Source organism: Panthera pardus, unplaced genomic scaffold (genome assembly GCF_024362965.1).
Source record: "Panthera pardus isolate Hobbes unplaced genomic scaffold, ASM2436296v1 HiC_scaffold_8, whole genome shotgun sequence".
NCBI classification, from domain to species: Eukaryota; Metazoa; Chordata; class Mammalia; order Carnivora; family Felidae; genus Panthera; species Panthera pardus.
The window spans coordinates 24,911,559-24,933,370 of NW_026527013.1; the positions used below are offsets into that span (position 1 = coordinate 24,911,559).

The window sequence follows — 21,812 nt, forward strand, 5'->3', positions numbered from 1 at the left end:
GGAAATGTTTGCATTCACTTCCCCCAGAAATATTTTACTCCTCACATACTTTAGAGCCAATTATCTAAGTAACTGCTCTGATCCAAAAAGATAATTAAATTTCTTATCTCCCTGAGAGTGCCACGTGGGTACACAAGAGGAACAAGAGGTTACAGCACAGATTAGTTCCTATGTTTTAAGTTCCAGAGGGCTGAATGTATCCTGAAGAGATTTTATTCATTTACCACAGTATTGGAGTTAATATTCATCACATTTTCAAGGAGAACTTCCCAGAAGGGGAGGGAGACAGTGGCCTTCTTCCCTTATAAGCAAAGAAAAGTAATTTTTCCTCATCCCTTGCCTGTGGAATATCCAGCCACCTGCACAGGATTAACAGACCTGTCTTTCCTTGGGATGCCCTAAGGCTAAGGACTAGGGGGCAAAGGAAGGCCAATATATTTACTACTGTGAGGTATTCACTAAATCTATCTCTGATTCAGAACATTTAGTGTGCATATTCAAGATAAAACTATTGAGAACTCAACAGTCCCCAATGCATCTCCCATCTTCATTAGAACTATGAAGAAAGTAGCCATAGTTAGAATAATTCCCAATGAGCTTGCAGGAAAAGGGATAGCTATACAAAAATATCTCAACTCCATTAGACTCAAGTAGTATACCCCTGCAGAATGCTCATGCCCTCTAAGACATAGGATCTTACTCTATTTCTTAACCCTGAGAAAACCCAGTCCTCTAAGAATCTAATATAGTACTTGCTCAGGTGAAGAATAAGATACCAGTATCTTCCTATCCCGAGTCTCACTATTAGAATGGAAGATACTGTAATTTTCTGATAAACTCCTCATTGTCAAGATTCTCAATACTCATTCTCTGAAATGGAAGAACTGAACAGATTTGGATAACCCAGTATCTCACCATACCCAAACCTACAATCTGAACTTTCACTTTCTGAACTCAGGAATTAAACAGATTTTGATGTGAGGAATAGTTGTATTAGGCAAGCTTTCAGAAGAAAACAAGAAATGTAAATATAAGAGTATATTCATATGTGGCGAATGTGCATCTGTCCATATGTATGTGTTATAAGATGCCCAGTCCAAAGATTTCCAGCTGGTTAGTCAAAAAATTATTGTTAGATGTCCACCAATTCATAAGTATATAAACTCTGCCTATAAATTTTGTACACAATTTGACTCTGCCACTCTAAACAATGGATGGGTTAAGAAAATAAATATGCATACAACAAAATTCTACATAACCATTAAAAATGCAGTTGCCAGTTCTGAAAATCATTGATAGTAACCTCCATTTGACTACCTGGAAATTGAGGCTCAATAAAATGAGTAAAAAGAAGTTAACTGCTGAAAAGCTTTTATCACATGGCATACCTGTGCAAATTCTTCCCCTACTGAAATGTCTCATCAACATTTAAAAGTGAACTCATCTATCTCAGGTTAACTGAAACCTTGGAATAACCCCTCTCTGTAACCAACTCCTCTCCTTCAGCAGAACTACACATAATAGCATGTATTCATCTTGTTCTTTCCTAACCCCATCACAACTAATGCCTGACCTAAACCCTCAATCTAAACTCAATAAAATCAGTATCTATTATTGGATACTACCTAGTAAACAGCTCTTAAATCAGTCTCTTCTTATATCATTGTTCTTACCTCTCTCCTCTAACCCACTACCACCCTCTAATGTAATGCTACTTTCCTGCCCATCTTGCCTCTTTATTCTCTACAGAGTAACCAAATAAATTTCCCAAACACAGATCTGATCATGTTGTATACACAATCAAAAACACATCCTGCGCTCCCTTTAAAACCAACTGCTCTTAGGATGACACCCAAAATTCCAAACATTTGAACACTGCCTACACAACACCGCAGGACACAGGCCCCACCCCCACAACTTTTCTAGTCTCAAGTCCTACCACTTTCCCCCAACTACTCTAGTGTTCCTTTCTCTTTCAACCTCACCAAGCAATTGTTCTGATGATTCTTCAAATATGGCACAGTCCTACTGGAACAAACCATATCTACATGAGTAACTCCATTTATCACTCTGTATATGATCCAGAAAAGTCCTTATCTCATTCTTTTTGGAATTATACACCCTGCATAAGAAAATATTCAATAAATATTTGTTGTCACAATCACAAAATACAATAAAGATACTTCATGGAGAAGACTTGCAGAAGGTCTAGTGTCATGGCTTTAAAAAAAAACAAAAACAACAATGACGACTACTAAAGGCCATAGTAAAATGGTTCACTAAATAATATCAACAAAGACAGAGACCCTATGGTACTCTGAGGCAAAAATGAAATAAATTGAAATATTAATATGATCACTTATTCAAACACTTATTTCTAAGGGAGAATGAGGAACATTTTAAAACCTTTCACTCACAAGTTTTTCTTTCTCTAGTTTTTGTAGTAAACTCTCCATGTTACTTCCAATTCTTGTCTTTTCTACAACTTCATAAAGGCTGCAATACATTCCATTCTTCAAAACTGACATAAGAAAAAATACAAGGTAAATATTCAAATCAAATCTGCTTCTTATATATTTTAATAAAATTAAATTACTTACCTTCACTTGGACCTAAGTATGTTTCCTTATAAAACAGCGCCGGAGGGATTTTCTGTTTCAGATGATCAATACTCATAACTGTTTCAACATCTAACTTTTCGGGACTGAAAGAAAATTGAAAAAGTATGTTTGCCTCACCTGTATTTTTAACTCTAGCAATGTTATCTCCTTTCCACCCACAACATACTATTAATATTAGACTTGATTCTAAAGAGGATTGGAAATGGGAAGCCCAGATATATAGAGAAGTAGATAGGAAGACTGGTAATATCACCAACCTTCCATTTTTAAGCCAGAAGCTAATCTTATACACCAATTTTCCTAACGACAAAGGATTAAAGGCTGTCCTTTTATTAAGACAATTTGAGTATGAATCCTGAAAGTAATCATCAAACATTTAATGAAGGCCCATAATGTTTGGGTGGTAGCAAAAGATCATTTTAGACCATTCTATTCTAATATATGCTGCACAGGACTGAAAACAGTCTATAAATTTTAACTTACCTCACCACATCAAAGAGGTTTCCAACAAAGAACTGATAACTTTTAAGTCTACCATGTTCAAATTGCTAAATGACAAATATATCTAATTAGAATAAAACTTTGAAAAATTACTTTTAAAATTTAAAATCATTCAGAAACTTTTATGCTATAAATGTATATGACTACTTAGCCCATTCTCAAACCAAGATAGAAAAGCAGAGGGCCCATTTTGCCAACTGTGTTTCCCAAGTTATCAATCTTTTAAAACAAATCGACATTTACACTGAAGTTCTTGTGGACCAAAGCAAAATGTAAATATAAGAATAAAAAGCAAAAGAAGAAACTATATTGAGCAACCGCTAATTGCTATTTTCTTATAATATACTTACAGCTTGATAGGCAAAAAAGCACGAGTGGTTGACCTCAGAGAAATATAACACAAAAGCTTTCCTTTATTTAAAAGCTGTCCTTTCCACAAGGTGTAGTTAAATTTGTCTAAATAAAAAGAATGATATAGTTCAGCCTCTAGCAGCCCAGAAGCAAATACATGTTTACTACAAATAAGGGAAAAACATCTATGACAACAAGAAATAAAAATCACACAAAAAACACCCATGGCATTGCTATTTAGGAGAGAGTTCAAATAGGATTTTTGTTTCAGGGATCTTTTCCCCTACAGGATTATTCCAGCTGCAAAAAATTAACAAATTTGTCTAAATGTCCTCATATCAGACAGCTGAAGAGCAAAGACCAAGCATTTACTGCCTTCTTATTTCACCCAAAGGAGACTATCTTACTATATTAAATCCAGTTAACTACACAAATCACAAATCCCCACAGCATCTCCTACCCTCTCTACTCACTTTCTTTTCATTGTGGAGAAACTTGATGACAGAAAATGTCAGTTTTGCTTTTAATCTTTTCTGTGTCTTCTAAATCCTAAACTTCTGATAAATGTATTTTAATTATCTAAGTTGTAAAGCTTGTTTGTTTACTTTTATCAAAGTGCTAAAATCCTTTGGTTTACTCATAGTTTCAGCAGCTTCTAAAGAAGACCTTATGCTTGGACAACCAAATGTTGATGCTATATCATAACATGGCCATATCATAACATGGCCTCACCCCTTTTATCATACTTTGCAGATTTTTGTCCATTATAAAAATAAAGTAAAACACTAATTTTTTTATTTTATGTACTTATTCTTCCAATTTATAAAACTAAAGGAGAATAATAAAAGAATCTTACCAGTGTTTCTATCTGCATTGAAACTGTTAGATCTACAAGTTTTAAAAAGAAAAGAAAACATTACTGATTGGTAACAAGAAAGTTAACATTCAGGATCTTGACATAAGCACTATTTCTAATGGCATAAGGTACAAGAAAAATTAAATCCTTTTTATCCAAGTGGGAAATACATATGAACTACTTATTACAACACTTAATACATCCAAGTCTATATGAAGAAAACAATTACTTACTTGGCTCAAATTATCATATCTGTCCAAATTTATGGGAGCTATTTTCCCCAAAAATAGTCATCAGAAGAAAACAGAGTCCATTAAAGTCTCTGTGAATTACTTTATTTTGGTGATGAGATTTGAAAAAATAGCCTCAAAATACACTTAAATGTATTTATTCATCATTCAATAAATATTTACCAAGTTCCTATTATTTACCTGGCACAGTTCTAGATAACAGGATTACCAGGATGAACAAAGCCCCTGCCTTCATAGAGTTTACAACCTCATGAAGATTCCAGGCAACAACCAAAAGTAGTATATAGTTTACCAGATGATGGTTTTAAGTGAAACCAGAAAAAGAGAAAGCAATAAGGTTATGGGGTTAAAAACAAAAATCATGAAAGGCCTCACTGATAAAGTCACCTTTAAGGAGAGATCTGATAAGGGTTTTTAGTGTAAACAATGTAGCTAATTGGGAAAAGAGAACAGTAAATGCAGAGGCCCTGAGGCAGAATGATTCATAGCAGCATTTGAGGTATAGCAAAGGTGTTCAAACAATGCTCATTTTTAAATGATATGGAGACCAAAAGATAGAATCAAAGAAGAGGCAAAAAAAAAAAAAAAAAAAAAAAAAATTAACACAGTTACAATTCCTGGAGGTACGACCTCATAATTACTAAGTGGTGGATGTCTTTTAAAGATTACTATCGAAAGGCCCTATTGTAAATTTATCATGGAAATCATAAATACAGAGCCACAAGAAAAATGAAAATCACAAGTGTCTGGATAACATATGAACTGCTACTTATGGCTACGGATGGATGGTTACCAGGGCTATTTGGTGACATGAAATAAGTGTGCTGGATCTCAAACAACTTAAAGAAAGACAAGATGATTTGATCTGGAAAACCAACGAAAAGGTTGCCCTCAAAAATGTGTTTCATGATATGTGGCTTTTTAAAAACAGTATTTCTAAATTAATAAGGCTCATACATAACTTTAAACAGACATTTGACCATTTCACCTACATCCCTATACATTTACTGATTCAATTTTACCAACATTTTTTCTGGAATCACCACATGGGTGAAACAATAAGGGAGACTACTTTGCATTTGGTCACTTTGTATTAAAGCTTATAAGAAATCATCAGTGGTACTCAACTCACTGAAAATCAGAATCACCTGGAAGCTTTTAAAATTACCAATGCCTAGGGAGGGCTAAGTTCGTTGATTTCGGCTTATGTCATGATCTCACAGTTTGTGAGATTGAGCCCCACATTGAGCTCTGCACTGACAGCACAGCCTGCGTGGGATTCTCTCTCTGCTCCTCCTGTCTCTCAAAATAAACAAACATTGAAAAAAAATTACCAATGCCTAGGCTCCTTAATACACATTTGATTTAATTTGTTTGAGGTAGGATCGGGGATCTTTTGTAGAAGCTCCTCATTTGTAGGAGAGCTAACACACAAAATTTCACTTTTTTTTAAAAGCTGCATTTTAGGGGCACCTGGGTGGCTCAGTTGGTTAAGTGTCTGACTTCAGCTCAGTTATGATCTCACGGCTCCTGGGTTTAAGCCCTGCATAGGGCTCTGGGCAGATAGCTCAGAGCCTGGAGCCGTTTCGGATTCTGTGTCTCCGTCTCTCTCTCAAAAATGAATAAACATCAAAAAAAAAATTTTTTTTAATAAATAAATAAAAGCTGCATTTTACTCAACTATGCAAACCTTCAATATCAAGAAAAAAAGGGTTAACTGGTGAGGTTTAAGTAAATTTTAGTTGCATATAAAGTACATTTTTCACACTCTACTTTCACAAGTCATCATAAACACTGTGCATCTAATTAGTTGCAAGACAAGAAAAAAAATGGGAAGAAAACAGTGTTCTAGGCCATGCAGGATATGTAAATTAGTATTCTGAATGATGTCTAAAACTCACGAGTCTTACCTTGATGAAGGTACAAACTTCGGAGTTTGTATATCATCTTTGTAAGTAAAAGATACAACGGCATATGGACACACATGTCTTGGTCTTCGCCTGAGTTCATCAAAGATATACTCATAAAAATAATACTAAAAATAAGAAAATGAAAAATTAACTTCTATAAAAAGACAAAAAGGTACAGAGTAGAATCTTTAGTTGCCTGACTTTAGAGAAACATAACACCATTTAAATGTCTCTAACAGGAAGTATCTTTAAGCACTGCTTGTTAATTTATTTAAAATAATTTGCACTTTATATTCATTTTATGGTATAAAATATTCTGCTTCTATCTATCTACCTACCTATCAATCAATCAATCAATCATGCCAGAGCACTAATAGGTACTTGAAAAAGTTATTACTAAAGAGCTGAGGGCTCGGTATGTGCAACAAATTTCCTCATAAAAATGTTACAAATGGACATTTATAAGCTCCAAGTCAGCCCAGAAAAGTCAATTCAATCCAAAAAGTAAAATGCTAAGGACACAATCTCAACCAAATCTAGTATTCTGTTCATTATTTCAAAAGAAAAATATATTCTTGGCTCTAACCACAGACTCAGCAGAAAAAAGGAGTTAGAAGAGATTATGAACACAGGTGACAAACGTAGCTAATTGTCTTATTACCCATCTGCTTCTCCCCTTCACCTATTCACAACATTCATTAGGGTTTTGTGACTCACAGACTAGTGATTTTTTTTCTTTCTCTTTTTTTTTTTTTTTTTTGAGAGAGAGAGAGAGTGAGCAGGGGAGGGTCAGAGAGAGAGAGGGAGACACTGAATCCAAAGCAGGCTCCAGGTTCTGAGCTGTCAGCACAGAGCCTGACATGGGGCTCAAACCCACAAACTGGAAGATCACGACCCAAGCCGAAGTGGGACACCTAACCAACTGAGCCACCCAGGCACCAACCCAGACTAGTGATTTTCATTAAAAAGAATGCCCTGGTTTATAAACAAAGCACTGTCCTTCAAAGTTTATTCCCTTGGGAAACTACTGATTTTCAATATTGTTGCTGCTCTAAAAATGCCTGGAAATTTTTTGGAAACATCAAGCCAGTTTACAAGTTCTGCTAGAAAAACCTACTGCTTTAAAAAAAGGGTGGGGGGGGGGGGGCACTGGGTGGCTCAGTGGTTAAGCATCTCTTGACTTCAGCTTACAAGGTTCCTGAGTTTGAGCCCCACATCCAGTTCTGCACTAATGGCACAGAGCCTGCTTAGAATTCTCTCTCCTTCTCTTTGTCCCTCCCCCACATTTGCTCATGTGCACGCTCTCTCTCTCAAAAACAACTATACAAAAAAAAGAAAGAAAAAGAAAAGCCTATTGCTACCTTCTCCAACTACTGTTCAGAAGGCAAACAAACAAGTCAGCCCAGACATCTTTGGTGAATATAATTTTTGCTGAAAGCCCCCAACAATATGTCTTGCCCATTCAGAGTCTTCAAAAAGTCAACTATACACTTCAATTAAAAAAAAGTTTCAAGGATATGGTTGGCTCAGTCAGTACACTGTGTAACTCTAGATCTGGGGTTTATGAGTTCAAGCCCCACGTTGGGTGTAGAGATTAAGATTAGTTAAAAAAACAACAACAACAACAACAAACCACAAAAAAAAAAACACAAAAGCTTCACTCACACTCACAATTTTTTTTTTTTTTTTTTTTAAGGAGCTGGGTGTGAAGCCTGCTTGAGATTCTCTCTCTGGAGAATCCTGAGCCTCAGAGAATATGGCAGCAATGGCCAACACCATGATTCACCTGGTGAAACATGAGGAAAGGACCTTGCTAACTTGTCCCCAGACTCCTGACCCATCAAAACTGTACAATAAGAAATTTGTGTTGTTTTAAGCCACTAAATTTGTAGTAATTTGTTATGCAGCAATAAAAAACTAGTACAATGAAACAAACAAAAAAAGGTTCTCTCCCTTGACCCTGCCTGCGCGTGTGTACTTCCAAAAAAAAATGACTAAAATTTGGTAAATATTATACTTTTAAGTACCTGTAGTTTACTGTATTATCAATTATATCTGAATAAAACTTGCACCTTAGAAAACTCTAAGTTTGTAGTCTTAGAAAAATGTTAAAATAAAAAATATCAAATCAACAGTGCAAAATTACATCAATTAAGGTAATTCAAGGGGCTTCAACTTTACCTTGAAGAATGAGTAGTATTTTATTAGACAGGATATCTTTCTAGGCCAGGATCTAGGCCAAGAGAAGCCTAGGCTTCAAATAAAATGAGGTTTACTGAGGGCAGCAATCATACAAAACATCAGCTTGGAAGGAAGAACTAGACTAAGGAATGTATTACTTTGTTAAGTCTGGGGAGCCACAAGACTAGGTTTCTGAATGGTCTTGAAAACACCATTCTGAACAAACAGTAGTGAGAAACACTGGAGTCTGGTAGTGTTATATGGATACCAGAGGTTAGACTGGTGTGGTGGCAGAAGGTACAGAAAAGGAGACATTTTAAAGGATTTGATGACAAAACAGATATGAAGTCATTAACACTGAAATGAATCCAGGCACTTACCTGGGTAAGCTCATAGGCTCTGTAAGCCAAAAGTGATGTAACTCTATTGGCATTCTTTGACACGTGACATTCATGTTTCGGCGTTGGGTCCAAAGCACTTTTATTTAATATAGATTCCAAACTTTTTATTTTACCCTAAAATAAAGAAAACCTTTTAAGTCCACCTAACCTAATTTATACCTCTCTGAATACAGATCACCTATGACAACAGTTCTTTCCTTTAATACCTGGTAACACTCAACACTTTTTACCAATATTGAAGCAGTAAAAAGGAGTTAACCATGAAAAAAAAGTGCTGTTTGAATTTAATAACAAGGAAATAGAAAAAATTTTTTTTAAATGTTTATTTTTGAGAGAGAGAGAGAGAGAGAGACAGACAGACAGACCACGAGCAGGGAAGGGGCAGAGAGAGAGGGAGACACAGAATCCGAAGCAGGCTCCAGGCTCTGAGCTGTCAGCACAGAGCCTGATGCGGGGCTCGAAACCACAAACCGTGGATCATGACCTGAAGTCAGACGCTCAACCGACTGAACCACCCAGGCGCCCCAAGGAAATAAAAATTTTATTCACAACACTGTTCATTAGCCTAAATGACATTACCAGTTGTATTACCCTCTTCATTCTTCTCTTTGGAAAGGAAGTCAAATAGATTAAAGATGGCAAACCACTCTTCAAAGTATGTTTATCTACTAAATAAAGCAAGCATCAATTTTAATTTAATCAAACTCCTAAAGACAGAGCCAACTAAAATCCAAACCAAATGCTGTCTTTGATATATGAAATGTAAAAGTTAAAATTACCTTCATTATTTTAAAAATAACAACATCGCCCACTGCCCCAGCTTCCAAAGGGTTAGCTTGTAATAAATCAGCATACTTAGAAAGATAGATACCTAGTAAAGAGGGAAAAATTAAAGAATTTGAATAAGGGCACAAATACTAAAAAGAAAATTCAAACATTTAATCTAATGATGAGAGAAAAAGTATGACAACTTAAAAAAAAATGTAATGACAGTAAAGACAGTGGATATTAATCCAAAGCAAAACAAACAAAAAACAAAACCTAACCACAAAACTACAAAAAAACCTGTGAAACTATCCAAATTTCTCAAAATCACCAGGACCGAGTTAAAAAAATAATAATCTTTGATCAATTTGAAGTATGCAAATCAGAAACAAAGGGTAAAACTGGTTTTACGCTGCATAACCTCAAACTATCCTCCTTTTTCTGAGAACGTGACAAAGCAAACATGAATTTAATTATAAGGACTGCAACAAAAACATGTTTAAGTGGCAACTTAATAGTAGATAAATGAAAAAAAAAAAAAAAAAAAAAAAGATTACCCATGGAAGGACTGCCAAGAATGGTTATTTTGGACTGGCCCACCTGTAATCCTTTTTCACATATGCTTTGCACCTAAACAAACAAAACACTTCATCTTGCAATCATAATACATTTAAAACATGAAAAGATAATTTATAAACTTGTTTTAAATAAAATACAAGCTCCTAAACCCTGTAAGTTCTACATTATAGAAATTTTATACACATGACAATTTATGACTAAATATCAATGTGAAACTGGCTTATGCTTGCAATGTAACCATAGCAGATATCCATTTTTGTTTATACTAGGTGTGACAGATACTCAGAATTCATGCCACTTGTATATACAAACATTCCCTTTTAAAGAGAATTAGAACTGGCAAAACATTTAAAGAAAAAGTAACTCCACCTACACAACTTTAATTAAAGGAGACAAAATAGCTCCTAGTACATATAATCAACAATACAGAAGATAATCTACTTTAATAAAGAGAAAATTATTATCAAGCACATCCTAGGCAAAGAAAATAGGTTTGGTCAGAGAAAAAATAAGCACATTTGAAAAATAAATTACATAACAATGAAATATCTTGCCCTACTAAATCATTTCTTCCACATATATATCCACTTACACATATCATTTATAGTAAAATGTAAAACATTAGTTTATAATTACCAAGTGTATTGTTCACACTGCAAAATTAGTAACTTACAGTGGAAACATCCTCAAATTGTTTTTTATAAAAGGAGTTCACACACCTGATATCGATCAACCATAAGAAATGCATAGGATTCCGAAAGTTCTTTATCCAAACGACCATCAAACTTCAGTTCTCTTCGCTTTTCGGTGAACTAAATAAAATAAAATCTGTAATAACTCCTTAGCATGTGATTATGTCTTTCAAGCTAATAGCTTCAGGAATTTTATTTCTAAGAAATCCCAAATGTAACCAAAGCAGAAATGATCTTTTCTCTCCCTATAATTTCCATGCTTCAATTAATTTTTACCCCATTATAACTAGCTCTTTATACCTTGTGATAATCAAATAAACATCTAATATCTATGAATTTTAACTAAATGTCTACTAAAATTTTGCCATATTCCAACTCTCCCACAGATTTTTAAGTTAATAGTTACCTTTGCATCTCTCATTTTACATAACATGGTACACTGCATAAAGTAGGTGGTTTAATAAATCTCTGCAGAATGGCCAACTTCTGGACTATAAACTCAATTAGGACAAGGAAAAATGTTTTCTTTATAACTACATTCTCAATGCCAAGTACATAAGATGTACTCCATATATATTTCCTGGATAAAAGTGACATCCTCTAAGTATAACTCAACTGCAAGTCACCCAAACTGCTTCCACTTTTAGATACAAGCAAATGGATATACATTCAAAATATGGAACATACATCTAAGAGATTTACATGCAGTATTCAGGCCATTACTGATGTTCAGTAATTAAAGAATTATTAGACAAAATTTTCATATAAAGTTAATAAATAACCCCTATCACACCATAAAATCACATCAAACTATCAAGGTTTTAATTTTCTCAAGTAGCCAGTAACTTCAGGGATTCCTTCGAAGTTCAATTCTGGTAGCACTGGGTTGACCACTTTACAAAAGTACAAAATTAATAGTAGTTCATGTGCATTAGAAAGCAACAAACACAAAATATTTCTAAACATCTCATTTGTATTACTGCAGAATTCCTCATTCTGGCTTTTCCTAAAAATGTTTATAATCTACATGAAACTTAAATTTACAATCTTACATACTTAACTATTCCCCTTTGATTACATTTTTTTTTTTAAGTTTTATTTATTGGGTGCCTGCATGGCTCAAACTCACGAACCGTGAGATCATGAACTGAAGTCAGACACTCACTTAAACTGAATGAGCCACCCAGGTTCTCCCAAAACTACCATTTTTAAAGAAAAGGAACATAAAACAACTTCTAGGCTATTAACTGGTTATGAAGAATCTTACAATAAGTACTATTTAAAACTTACCTCCTTTTCCAAAAGTTCATTATGTATCAAGCAAGCACGTTTGTAGTTAAAATTTGTTACTGAGGTTGGTTCAAGGTAAGATGAATGGAGAATATTTAGAACGTCTTCAAATTCTCGAGAGCCTGGAGTTAATGGCTGAAAAAGTGCTAAAACAAAACAAAACAAACATTAATTTTAAGATTATTCCTTCTTAAGTCTAATTTCTTAAACTTTTGTGGGCTTACTATAACTTTTAAATAAGGTTGAAATAAGGCATCAAGGCTAATTTTGTGATATTCAAAAGAAACACATATTAACGGAGAGAAAATAAAAATCAATTGCCTACATTGTTCAGTTCCTTCAGCAATAAGTATCTGGCCGTTACACATGCACGAGCAGGTTACAATTTTGCAAACCTTAAGAATGTTACATCAGGCAACTTTAATTGCATAAAGACTCTCATAAGAAAGAATTTGTGCATAAACTCAACTTGTCTCCACTCCTTTTTTATGTTACACTGAAATAGGTCTAGGACCATTTACTTGAGCAAACTAAATGCTTACAGCATAAATGAATGCATAAAAACATTTAAGATACTTATGTATCTATATAATAAAACTATCCTACCTGGTTTTTAGTACTAACGTTAGAATAAAATACACTGCATCCATTGGCTTCTTGTATTACCAATACAAAGTAGTGGGACATTATGAAAGCTTAGTGAAATGGAAAGATGTAGAGCTTTGGAGTGAAGCATGGACACAAATATCAGATCCAGCATTTACTAGCTTTGTGGAAGTCCCTGGGTAAATCAATTCACTTAACCAAAAATAAGCTCAGTTCTCCTACCTGTAAGAATTCATTCCAGCTATCCTAATAACCACTAAATTCTACATGCCACACATGATACAATACACGGAAAAAGCTCTAAGCACAACATCTGTTGTTCAAGTAAGACAATAAAAGTTTTTACTCTCCACACCTACAACTATTCCACAACCCATTTAATTTTTAAAATACTTAAATATCCACTTGTTCTTAGACCAGTGGATTACTGGTCTAATAATTTCAAATTTCCACTTCATGCATGACATAGTTTAACTTAATAATAAATTTCAAGAATCTATGTACATAAAATTTCCCCAAGCCAAAAAAGGAACTACTTATATTTCACTGTATATAGAAGTATTCATTCATAGAACTTTGTTATACTGTGTTACTTTAATTTCTTTTGAGGTACTATTTCTAAAGAGTCAATAAATTTCATGGTCAAAATACTTTTAGGCTACGACTAAAAATTGTACGTACTCTTAACAGTACTAGACAGCAAATAAGATATTTTCACCATATTTTCTAAACATACTATTAGGCTTTAAAGGACATGTCAAATGACATATCCATCCATCCATTCACCAAACCATGTATATTATTACAAAAGTGTCTGTAAAACTGTAACGTGTGTATAAATGTGTATATCGATGACAAAATGTGTATATACGGTGCCCACTACTTTGGGATCACACACTAAAAGAAATAAAGCCAACATAGTTATAATGCAATGAAGACACTGACTAGGGTTAATCAGAAAAAAAAAACCTCAAATAGAACAATTAAACACAAAGTGTCCTATAATCAAATTTGTAGCAGATGAATACATTCAATAATCTACTGTTGTAACCTCTACTGTTGTAACCTCCACCAGAGCCAGAACCATATGTGCTTTATTACCCTACCTTTATCATATGCCAGTAGCTAGAACTGTGAGCACTGGACCCAAGTAAGTTGAATAAGTAAGTTCGTAAAGAAAGTGAGAATAAACTTTCTCAATGATTTTTATACTGAGGGGTGCCTGGGTGGCTTAGTTGGTTAAACAGCTACTTTGGCTCAGGTCATGATCTCATTATTCATGAGTTCAAGCCCCACATCAGGCTCTCTGCTGGCAGCACCAAACCTGCTTCAGATTCTCTATCCTCCTCTTTGCCCCTCCCCCACTTGCATTCTCTTTCAAAATAAACTTAAAAGTTTATACTGAATACAAACATATTCTACACCTACCAAAGTATCATTGCTGTGTCATCTTAAATTAAGTCCCACAGATTCAATAATTCAGTAATATGTAAAACAAAATATAAGCTCTGAAATAAATCCTCTTAAGTCAAATCAGTTTTATAGAATAGGAAAAAACATCTTTGTGACTGTCCCCAACTAAATTGGGAAAAACTTGGCAAGGAGAACAGCATGTATTTGGAATAGTCTTTCACATCCAAAATGGGTTAAGCATGATTTCAAAAATTGGGTTTTATGCACGATTCCTTTTTTTGTTGTTTCTAAGTGACTTCAGACATCTAAAATGCTCCTTCTGCAAAAGTTTCATGTGGCTTTAAACTTCTATGAAATCTTACAAGTCTACATAAAGCATTTTCCTTAGTTAAGCTGTCCCAACACTATTTTGACTATCAATCTAATCATATGGGGAAAATTTCATCATATAAGTTTATAGAGAAATTAACATTCCAATTATCAGAAAAGTACTTAACATTTGTTTCATTCCAAAGCAATGTCCTATAGTCATGTCAAGTGTCCTCAAGTAGACTGCCAGTGGGGGGAAAACATTCTTGTGAATGAAAATATAGAAAAAGATGCCTGTGTCCTAGTTATTTTATATATCAAATGATTCCTTTGGCTTTACTAGTTAGGCCAAAGTTGTAATTTCTCTTTTTCCTCCCAGTTTTCATTTCTACAAAAATAAAATTATGCTGTTAACTCTTTTTAAGGATTTCAAGTCAAAGTGCTGGTAATCATAATTAGAAATTTAACAAGTTTTTGTTCTGAATGTACATTCCCTAGTGGCCTATTTTGTCCTTAATAATCCTCTTAACACTCCACATCCCATGGTCAACATATCCTATCACTTCTCTTAAAGAAAACATGTATACATCATAATCTTAATTATAGGCCATTATTTGAGGCAATTAATAAACAACCCTGTGATTATCCAAATGGGGAACAGAACATTTTATGATAATTATTTCACTTATGAAAAGTCAGTATCCAATATATTGTTTTCTGGATTCTGACAATTACTGAGTCTAACCATTAGTGGGTCATTATTACTATTTAGATAACTATACTAAGAGCTTTACATGAATGATCTCATTTAATCATTAAAACCATCCTACTTAGTTCAATTATACCCATTTCACAAATGAACCTGAGAGCTAACAGCCAATATGACCCAAGGTTGCATAGTTGTGAATAACAGGGCAGGTAGGATTCAAATTCAGGCTGCCTAGCTCCAAATCTTATATCCTGAACTCTAAGTAGAAGATATATATGTGTGTGTGTGTGTGTGTGTGTGTGTGTAAGAGCTGAAACTGATCATTACAGAACTGGGAGAATAAAATTGTTTCTTCATTTTAGACCAAGAAATCATATAGAACACTTAGACACAGAAAATTAGGTATTAAAGAAAAAGAACTTGATGTCCAGGATTATGCTCTTTCTACCCTCTTATGTGTCTCTTCTATCAAATCTCATTTTTCTCATTTTAATAGAGCCAAAAGCCAACGTGCCCTTTTTAGGGTTCTAAAGGTTAACAGAAGTAACCATAGTTCCTCCACACACCGAGAAACACGATTTTGCTTATTTATAGGATTTCCATAACATACATGTCAGAAATGAGTTGATGTACATAATTTACAAGGTTCCTTACGGACAAAATTGATAATAGATGTTTTATGGGACTGAAGAACAGATTTAAAGACATTAGGAGATTTATAATTCAGACAAGGAAAATGGATCACAAAATTAGAACTAGAATTCAGGTCTCCTGACTCCACACTATCCATACTATCATTAAATATTTTTGACTACTGGTAGCATACAAATATATATTGAATTTAATGTTCTATTTAAGCAGTTGGAATAGACATAAAATTTAAGTCATGCAACAGCTTTGTTCCTTTGTCAAAGAAACAATTTTCAATTACTTTTACCAATTTACTTAGTGTAAATGCCAATCTTTATGTTTGTATTACGATTTATGTATATATGTAAAACAAAAACCCATCTATACATATATGTAAAAATAAGCTAAACTTTTAAAAGATAGACCACTATTATCAAAACATATAAATAGCCAATTTGAAATAAACATTCCAATTTAAAGTAACTAATTCATGGAAGAAAAGGAAATAGCCAAGAGTAGGCTGCAGATCATGTGTGTTCAATTCTCTGAATCCATCTCTCTGATGTCTAGCCATTTGTTCCTTCCAATAATTTATTTGAAAGATATTTTAAAAATCACTTTTCTCCAGTCTAATAAAATTGCTAAAGACATAATGCTTTAGGAATGGACGTTTCATCTCTAAATCAAGATTGAACACAATATAGAATTAAGAACGAATCTGCTGGCAGAGAACTAGAGAAACAAGTACAAATATGACTAAAACTAAAAACTATTGACTTTTTCTGGCCCAGGGAATAGGTCAAAGAAAATTTTACTTACATTACTTAAAATTGATACACACCTATCAAATGTTTTATGTGGATAACTGGATTCTGCCTATACTTCCCTGCTTACCTGTAAATAGGGAAATCTGTGGTACTTAGAACCCAGTCATTCATATACAACTACTGAAACACGATGCAAATTTCCTTAAAGGAAACTTTGCTCCAAGTCTTAAAAAAGACAACTGCAAATTCTGTGGGAAAAGATGGGTGCTGGGAAGGAGAATTAGCCATTAACTGTGCTAGCCTAGACCAGTATGGACGCAGGTGCATGAGAAGTTAGTCTTGTGTCCTACAGAAAAAAAAACATTGACCAATAAACACTTTCCAGAAAATGAATCATCACTACTTCATGTCCCAAGAACTTTGGAGGGAAAAATTATATCAAATTGCCAATTTTAATTTACTTTTAATGACTTATAGTATTAGATTTTAGGGTAAAAGAAGGCAATAGAGAAACATCTACCGACAAAATCCAATTGTACAATTTGGTTAAATATAAGAACAGTGCCTCTTTACACTATAGAAGAGCCCAGCCAATAAACAACACAACATACATCAAAGAGTAAAATTTTACCCTCCCAGTCAAGTTAGGTCATTTAATCTGTCACCACAGATTAAATGTGTTAATTTCATAATGAACATAATTTCTGAATCTCAAAATACCCCAGAGATGAAGACATACTAAATATATCTAAGTTTAACATAGGTTAAAAAATTTAATAGGTCAAATCAAAAGCTAACAAGAGCACTTATATTACAAAAAAAGAAGTCTTGCTACAGTTTGTGTAATGATAAGTACTGTACACTTAAATTCAAATCCCAAGTTCAAGTTGGAATTTGTGTGACCTTGGGCAAGTTATTTAACTTTTCAATACTTCGGTTTCCTCATCTGTAAAATGGGAATAGTACCTACTACATAGAATTTGGTCCACACATGTAAACTGCCTTAAACAATGCCCACAACTTACTAAGCACTATAAAGTGTTTGCCACTACCATCAATTAGAATGGCAGTATTCTGCATGTTATGCTACTGTCAAGACAAGGAAACGAACTTTGAGTCAGCAAGCTATACTCACATATATCTGAGGTACCATAATCAAGTCATGTTAAGTTTCACTGGAAACGCACAGTCACAAGCAAAGGTCTGCCATATTAAAATATGAATGCAACAGAATCTTTGATACTGGAAGGTTCAGAGGGATCTCCTGAAAATGATTTAATAGTCATGATAAAAGACTCCCGTGACCACAACTAGTATCTAGCCACATCCTATACATAAAGTGATACCTTTCAAGAGGCAAAGATTTGGGGATGAAGTGCGAAATTAACAGTACCTGCTATACCATTTCTAATAAAACTTTCTTTTTAAAATAATGAAAAGTTGAATTTTTCTATTAAATTCTATCACCAAGCACTAACTTCTTTCAGTTTGGATAGGATAAAGTCCATGGTGGTAAAATACCTGCTTATTTAAGTTTTAAAAGCTCTAGTTAAGTCGTTATTGAATTATTTGAACAGCTGCTGCTTAGTGCATCAATTATTTTCACTAAATATGAAGAAAGTCCAGTGTGTTTTATTTTCCTTAGCTATAACTTCCCCAAGGTTGACAACCTTTTGCCTCTACATGAAAATGGAAAACAAATTTTCCCCATGGAGCATCAGACTCGGGGGAGAAAACAGCTAGATTTTATATTTCCTAATTCCTCAATTATTTCCACTTTTAGTGTGTTCAAATAAAGTTCTATTTTACAGCAACCTCTGGATTTACCTAATTAAAAAAAAATACATGTAAACAGTGCCTTTTAACATTTCCTGGTGACTTCCCTCATTTCAAACCAAACTATGAGGCTTTCTACACCAATATTCTGGTCCTATCAAAAGTTTTAAAAGATGGTACATCCATTGTTTATGGTGTAACATAAACCATATTCTTGGGCACTTAAAAATGAAAGAAAAAAGGAAAGAAAAGAAAGAAATAGAGGAAAAAGGAAAAAATGGACTTCAAAATTTTATCAAGCTAGGAACAAGAGAAAAGTTCAATCTCCTACCTCATAAACCAGAGGCCACGTGAATGTACTTCCAACCTATTCTCTAGCAATTGATTAATTTGGGAAGAACATCTAACTTTCCTCATATAGGCCGTACCATAAATCTTGACTAAATAAACCAAAATAATGGACAGCCTTGACCTTTACAAATATCCCCTTGAACTCTAAAATACATTACATTAATTCACCTAAAAGATATTTCTAGAAACATTCCTCATGCTAGTGGGCAAAAGGTAACTTCATCTTTGTCAACATGGTTTCTGACACCAAGGATTTCCTTGGTTTTCTCATCCAAAAAGAAATTAAGTTTGATTTTATTTGTATCTTCCTGATACAAGGCTCTAACAATTTCAGTTGTGCAAATGGAGGTGGTTAAGCACATGGAAAAAAGAAGCACATGCTTCAATCAAGATTCCAAGTCTACTAAGACTTTAATTACAAATAAAAAAGCATTCTGCAAATAAAAAATTCCTATTATTTCCCAAAGTAAATCATGAAAACCTGAACCATGAGGTAAAACAAAAAGAGACTTTAAGTTGACTAAGTCCAAATCACTGGAGAGTCAAAAACAGTGTAATAGAAAACCATAATACTACTTTTGATCTCCATTAGAAATGTGTCCCAATATAGCATTGTTTTAAAAACGTAAAAGTAGTTCATGTAACTATTCCCATATTGGTTCCAAAAAGTAGACTGGCCTTAAAAAAACCAAAAAACAAGTGACTGGCCTTAAAAAAACCAAAAAACCAACTTAAGTTCTCTCATCTGCAAGATCAAGTTGGTGACTCTTGGGCATAAGCTAACTTCTATTTTTTCCATAGGGAAATTACTGCACCAAGAACCTACCTTCCCATTCTTCTCAAATACAAGAGAAAACATACCAAAGTTTGGATTTAAAGAGAGACCTATTTTAATCTAACGCTTGAACAAGGGGGGAAAAATCTACATGGAAATGAAGTGTGATGGAAGACAGCAGTGTGCATGGATCACATCTAATGGAGATTTCTAAACAAGGGGAGACGCTGACATCGAGCAAATTTCAAGTAGACACTTCTAGCTGAAGAATTTCCATAGGGAGAAGCACTTGTGGTCCTCTGAATGCAATGGCCTTGGAGAAAGCCCCAGAATCCACGGCCACGGGCTATTTCCAGAGTGAGACTTGTCAGAAGCATCCTGAGGAGGACACACCAGCTTCTGTGCCTTCAGGGGTTGGGAGGGAGGGGCGCCGAGCACCATCTTTCCTCTCTGGGAGCTGCAGCCTTACGGACAAGCTTCAAACCTGAGCTACTTCCAACTTCCACGGGGAGAGGGGGAGCAGGGGAGCGTGGTTCCACCGCTTTCCTCTCGCACCAGGCGCAGCAGCTGGGTGGCCGTGGCAGTGAGGGGAGAGGCGGCTGGCGCTGCATGCGTGTTTACGTGTCTCGGATGGGTGTGGGAAGAGGAGACAGAGAGGTTCTAATGAAAAGATGGAGGGGAGAGAGAAAGAGGGGTTGGGGGAGAGGGGAAGCACCACCTTTCTTTTCTCTGCTCTTCCTGGGGATCTGAAAACTCCTCCTAACGGGTCTTTCGGGCTCTTCGGGGCCTTTGGGCACAGCGGCCGCGCCCGCCTCAGACGAGTCCTGAGTCTGCTCGTGGCTGACGCTCGGGGCGGCCGAGGCCGCTGCTGTCTCCTCAGGCCCGGCGCCGCCGCCGGGCTCCGCGATGCTGAGGCCGCCGCCGCCATTTTGTGGGGAGGACTCAAGCTCCGGAAGCGCCTGCTTCATCTCGTCGTCCCCGCCGCCGCCACTTTCCCAGCTCGCGTCCGTCGGCGGAGAGGCCTCCGTCTCCCCAGCAGTCGCCATCGCGCCGGCGTGAAGAGCTCCGGGAAGCTTCTGCCGGCAAGGTCGGCGGGGGTGGGGGGAAGGGGCGACGGGCCGGCCTCGCTGCCGAGCTGCTCTCAGCCCACCCACCCCCTTCCCCCCGTGGCCGCGGACCCCGGTCCCGACCCAACAGCCTCTCCGGGGCCCCAACGCCGGCGCCCCAACCGTGCCGCCCGCCCTAGGAGCCGCTCCTCGCTCGGGCAGTTCTTCTGCCGGCCCCCGCCACTCAACGTGCTGGCGTCGGGGCCGGGAGGGGGCGGGGCCGTCGCGGGCCTCTCCGCCAATGGGGGCGCGGTGCCCGCCTCCGCGGGTGCGGATAGACAGCGCTGGGGGGCGGAGCCTCGGGGCGCCCGAGCCCGCCAAAAGGGGCGACCGCAACGCCCTGCGAATACCTCGACGCCGCGGACCGCTGCGGGGTGGACAGGGCTTAAGGCGAGCTGCGAGTTCTCGGACCGCGCCTGGCCAGCGCCGCTGGCGAGGAAGGCGCGCCTGATAGGTCCCGTGAGCTCAGGCGTCGCCTGTCTTAGCGAGATAACGGCCCTTCCCCCCCGGCACGAGTTCCTTCAGCCAAAACAGGATTCAAGCAGTGGATGCAGGATGAACCCGGCTTTGTGAAGTATTTGCGTGCATAGATAGACCTGGAGAGAGGAGATAAGACAGTGGTCTTACGACGACGACAGCCTGAAAGCCTCTGGGCCCAGTGATCTGCCTTGACCACCGGATCTACATCTTTACAATATATTACTCCCCGCATCCCTTTTTATCTTAAAGCTTTAGAACCAGTGACACGCCTCCAGCCAGCAGACAATACCTGAGACGCTTTAATGTGACTTCACAGCCTAGTGTTAACTGGATTTGATTCTGGGGAGCTTGAAGGGAGGGGGACTGCTGGCTTTTAGACTTTTCTTCTTTGGTGTTTTCGGTTTTCCTGTATTGAGTATATATTAAAGAAAAATACAAAAGTTTGCAGCCACATTAAAAAATATACAGCAGGTGGTCGCTCTCCTTTAAAAC

At 36.4% G+C, this 21,812-nt stretch overlaps 1 protein-coding gene across 8 annotated transcripts in view; it reads right to left on the reverse strand.

Annotated features, from left to right (window-relative positions):
- TASOR (transcription activation suppressor) overlaps positions 1-20,961 on the reverse strand; it is a 49,862-nt gene extending 28,901 nt beyond the window's left edge. For 4 of the 8 annotated variants that reach the window (XM_053897760.1, XM_053897759.1, XM_053897766.1 and 1 more), the window contains exons 1-11: positions 20,453-20,960; positions 12,399-12,544; positions 11,136-11,228; positions 10,395-10,467; positions 9,852-9,943; positions 9,052-9,186; positions 6,491-6,615; positions 4,330-4,361; positions 3,473-3,578; positions 2,601-2,704; positions 2,418-2,521 (exon numbers count right to left, since the gene is read on the reverse strand). In XM_053897760.1, coding sequence (XP_053753735.1) covers positions 2,418-2,521; positions 2,601-2,704; positions 3,473-3,578; positions 4,330-4,361; positions 6,491-6,615; positions 9,052-9,186; positions 9,852-9,943; positions 10,395-10,467; positions 11,136-11,228; positions 12,399-12,544; positions 20,453-20,780 — 1,338 coding nt within the window. In that variant the 5' untranslated portion in view covers positions 20,781-20,960. Of the gene's footprint in view, positions 1-2,417; positions 2,522-2,600; positions 2,705-3,472; positions 3,579-4,329; positions 4,362-6,490; positions 6,616-9,051; positions 9,187-9,851; positions 9,944-10,394; positions 10,468-11,135; positions 11,229-12,398; positions 12,545-20,452 lie in introns of all 8 variants that reach the window. The other 4 variants (XM_053897762.1, XM_053897761.1, XM_053897764.1 and 1 more) reach the window with 3 other exon arrangements.
- Positions 20,962-21,812: the final 851 nt, after the last annotated feature.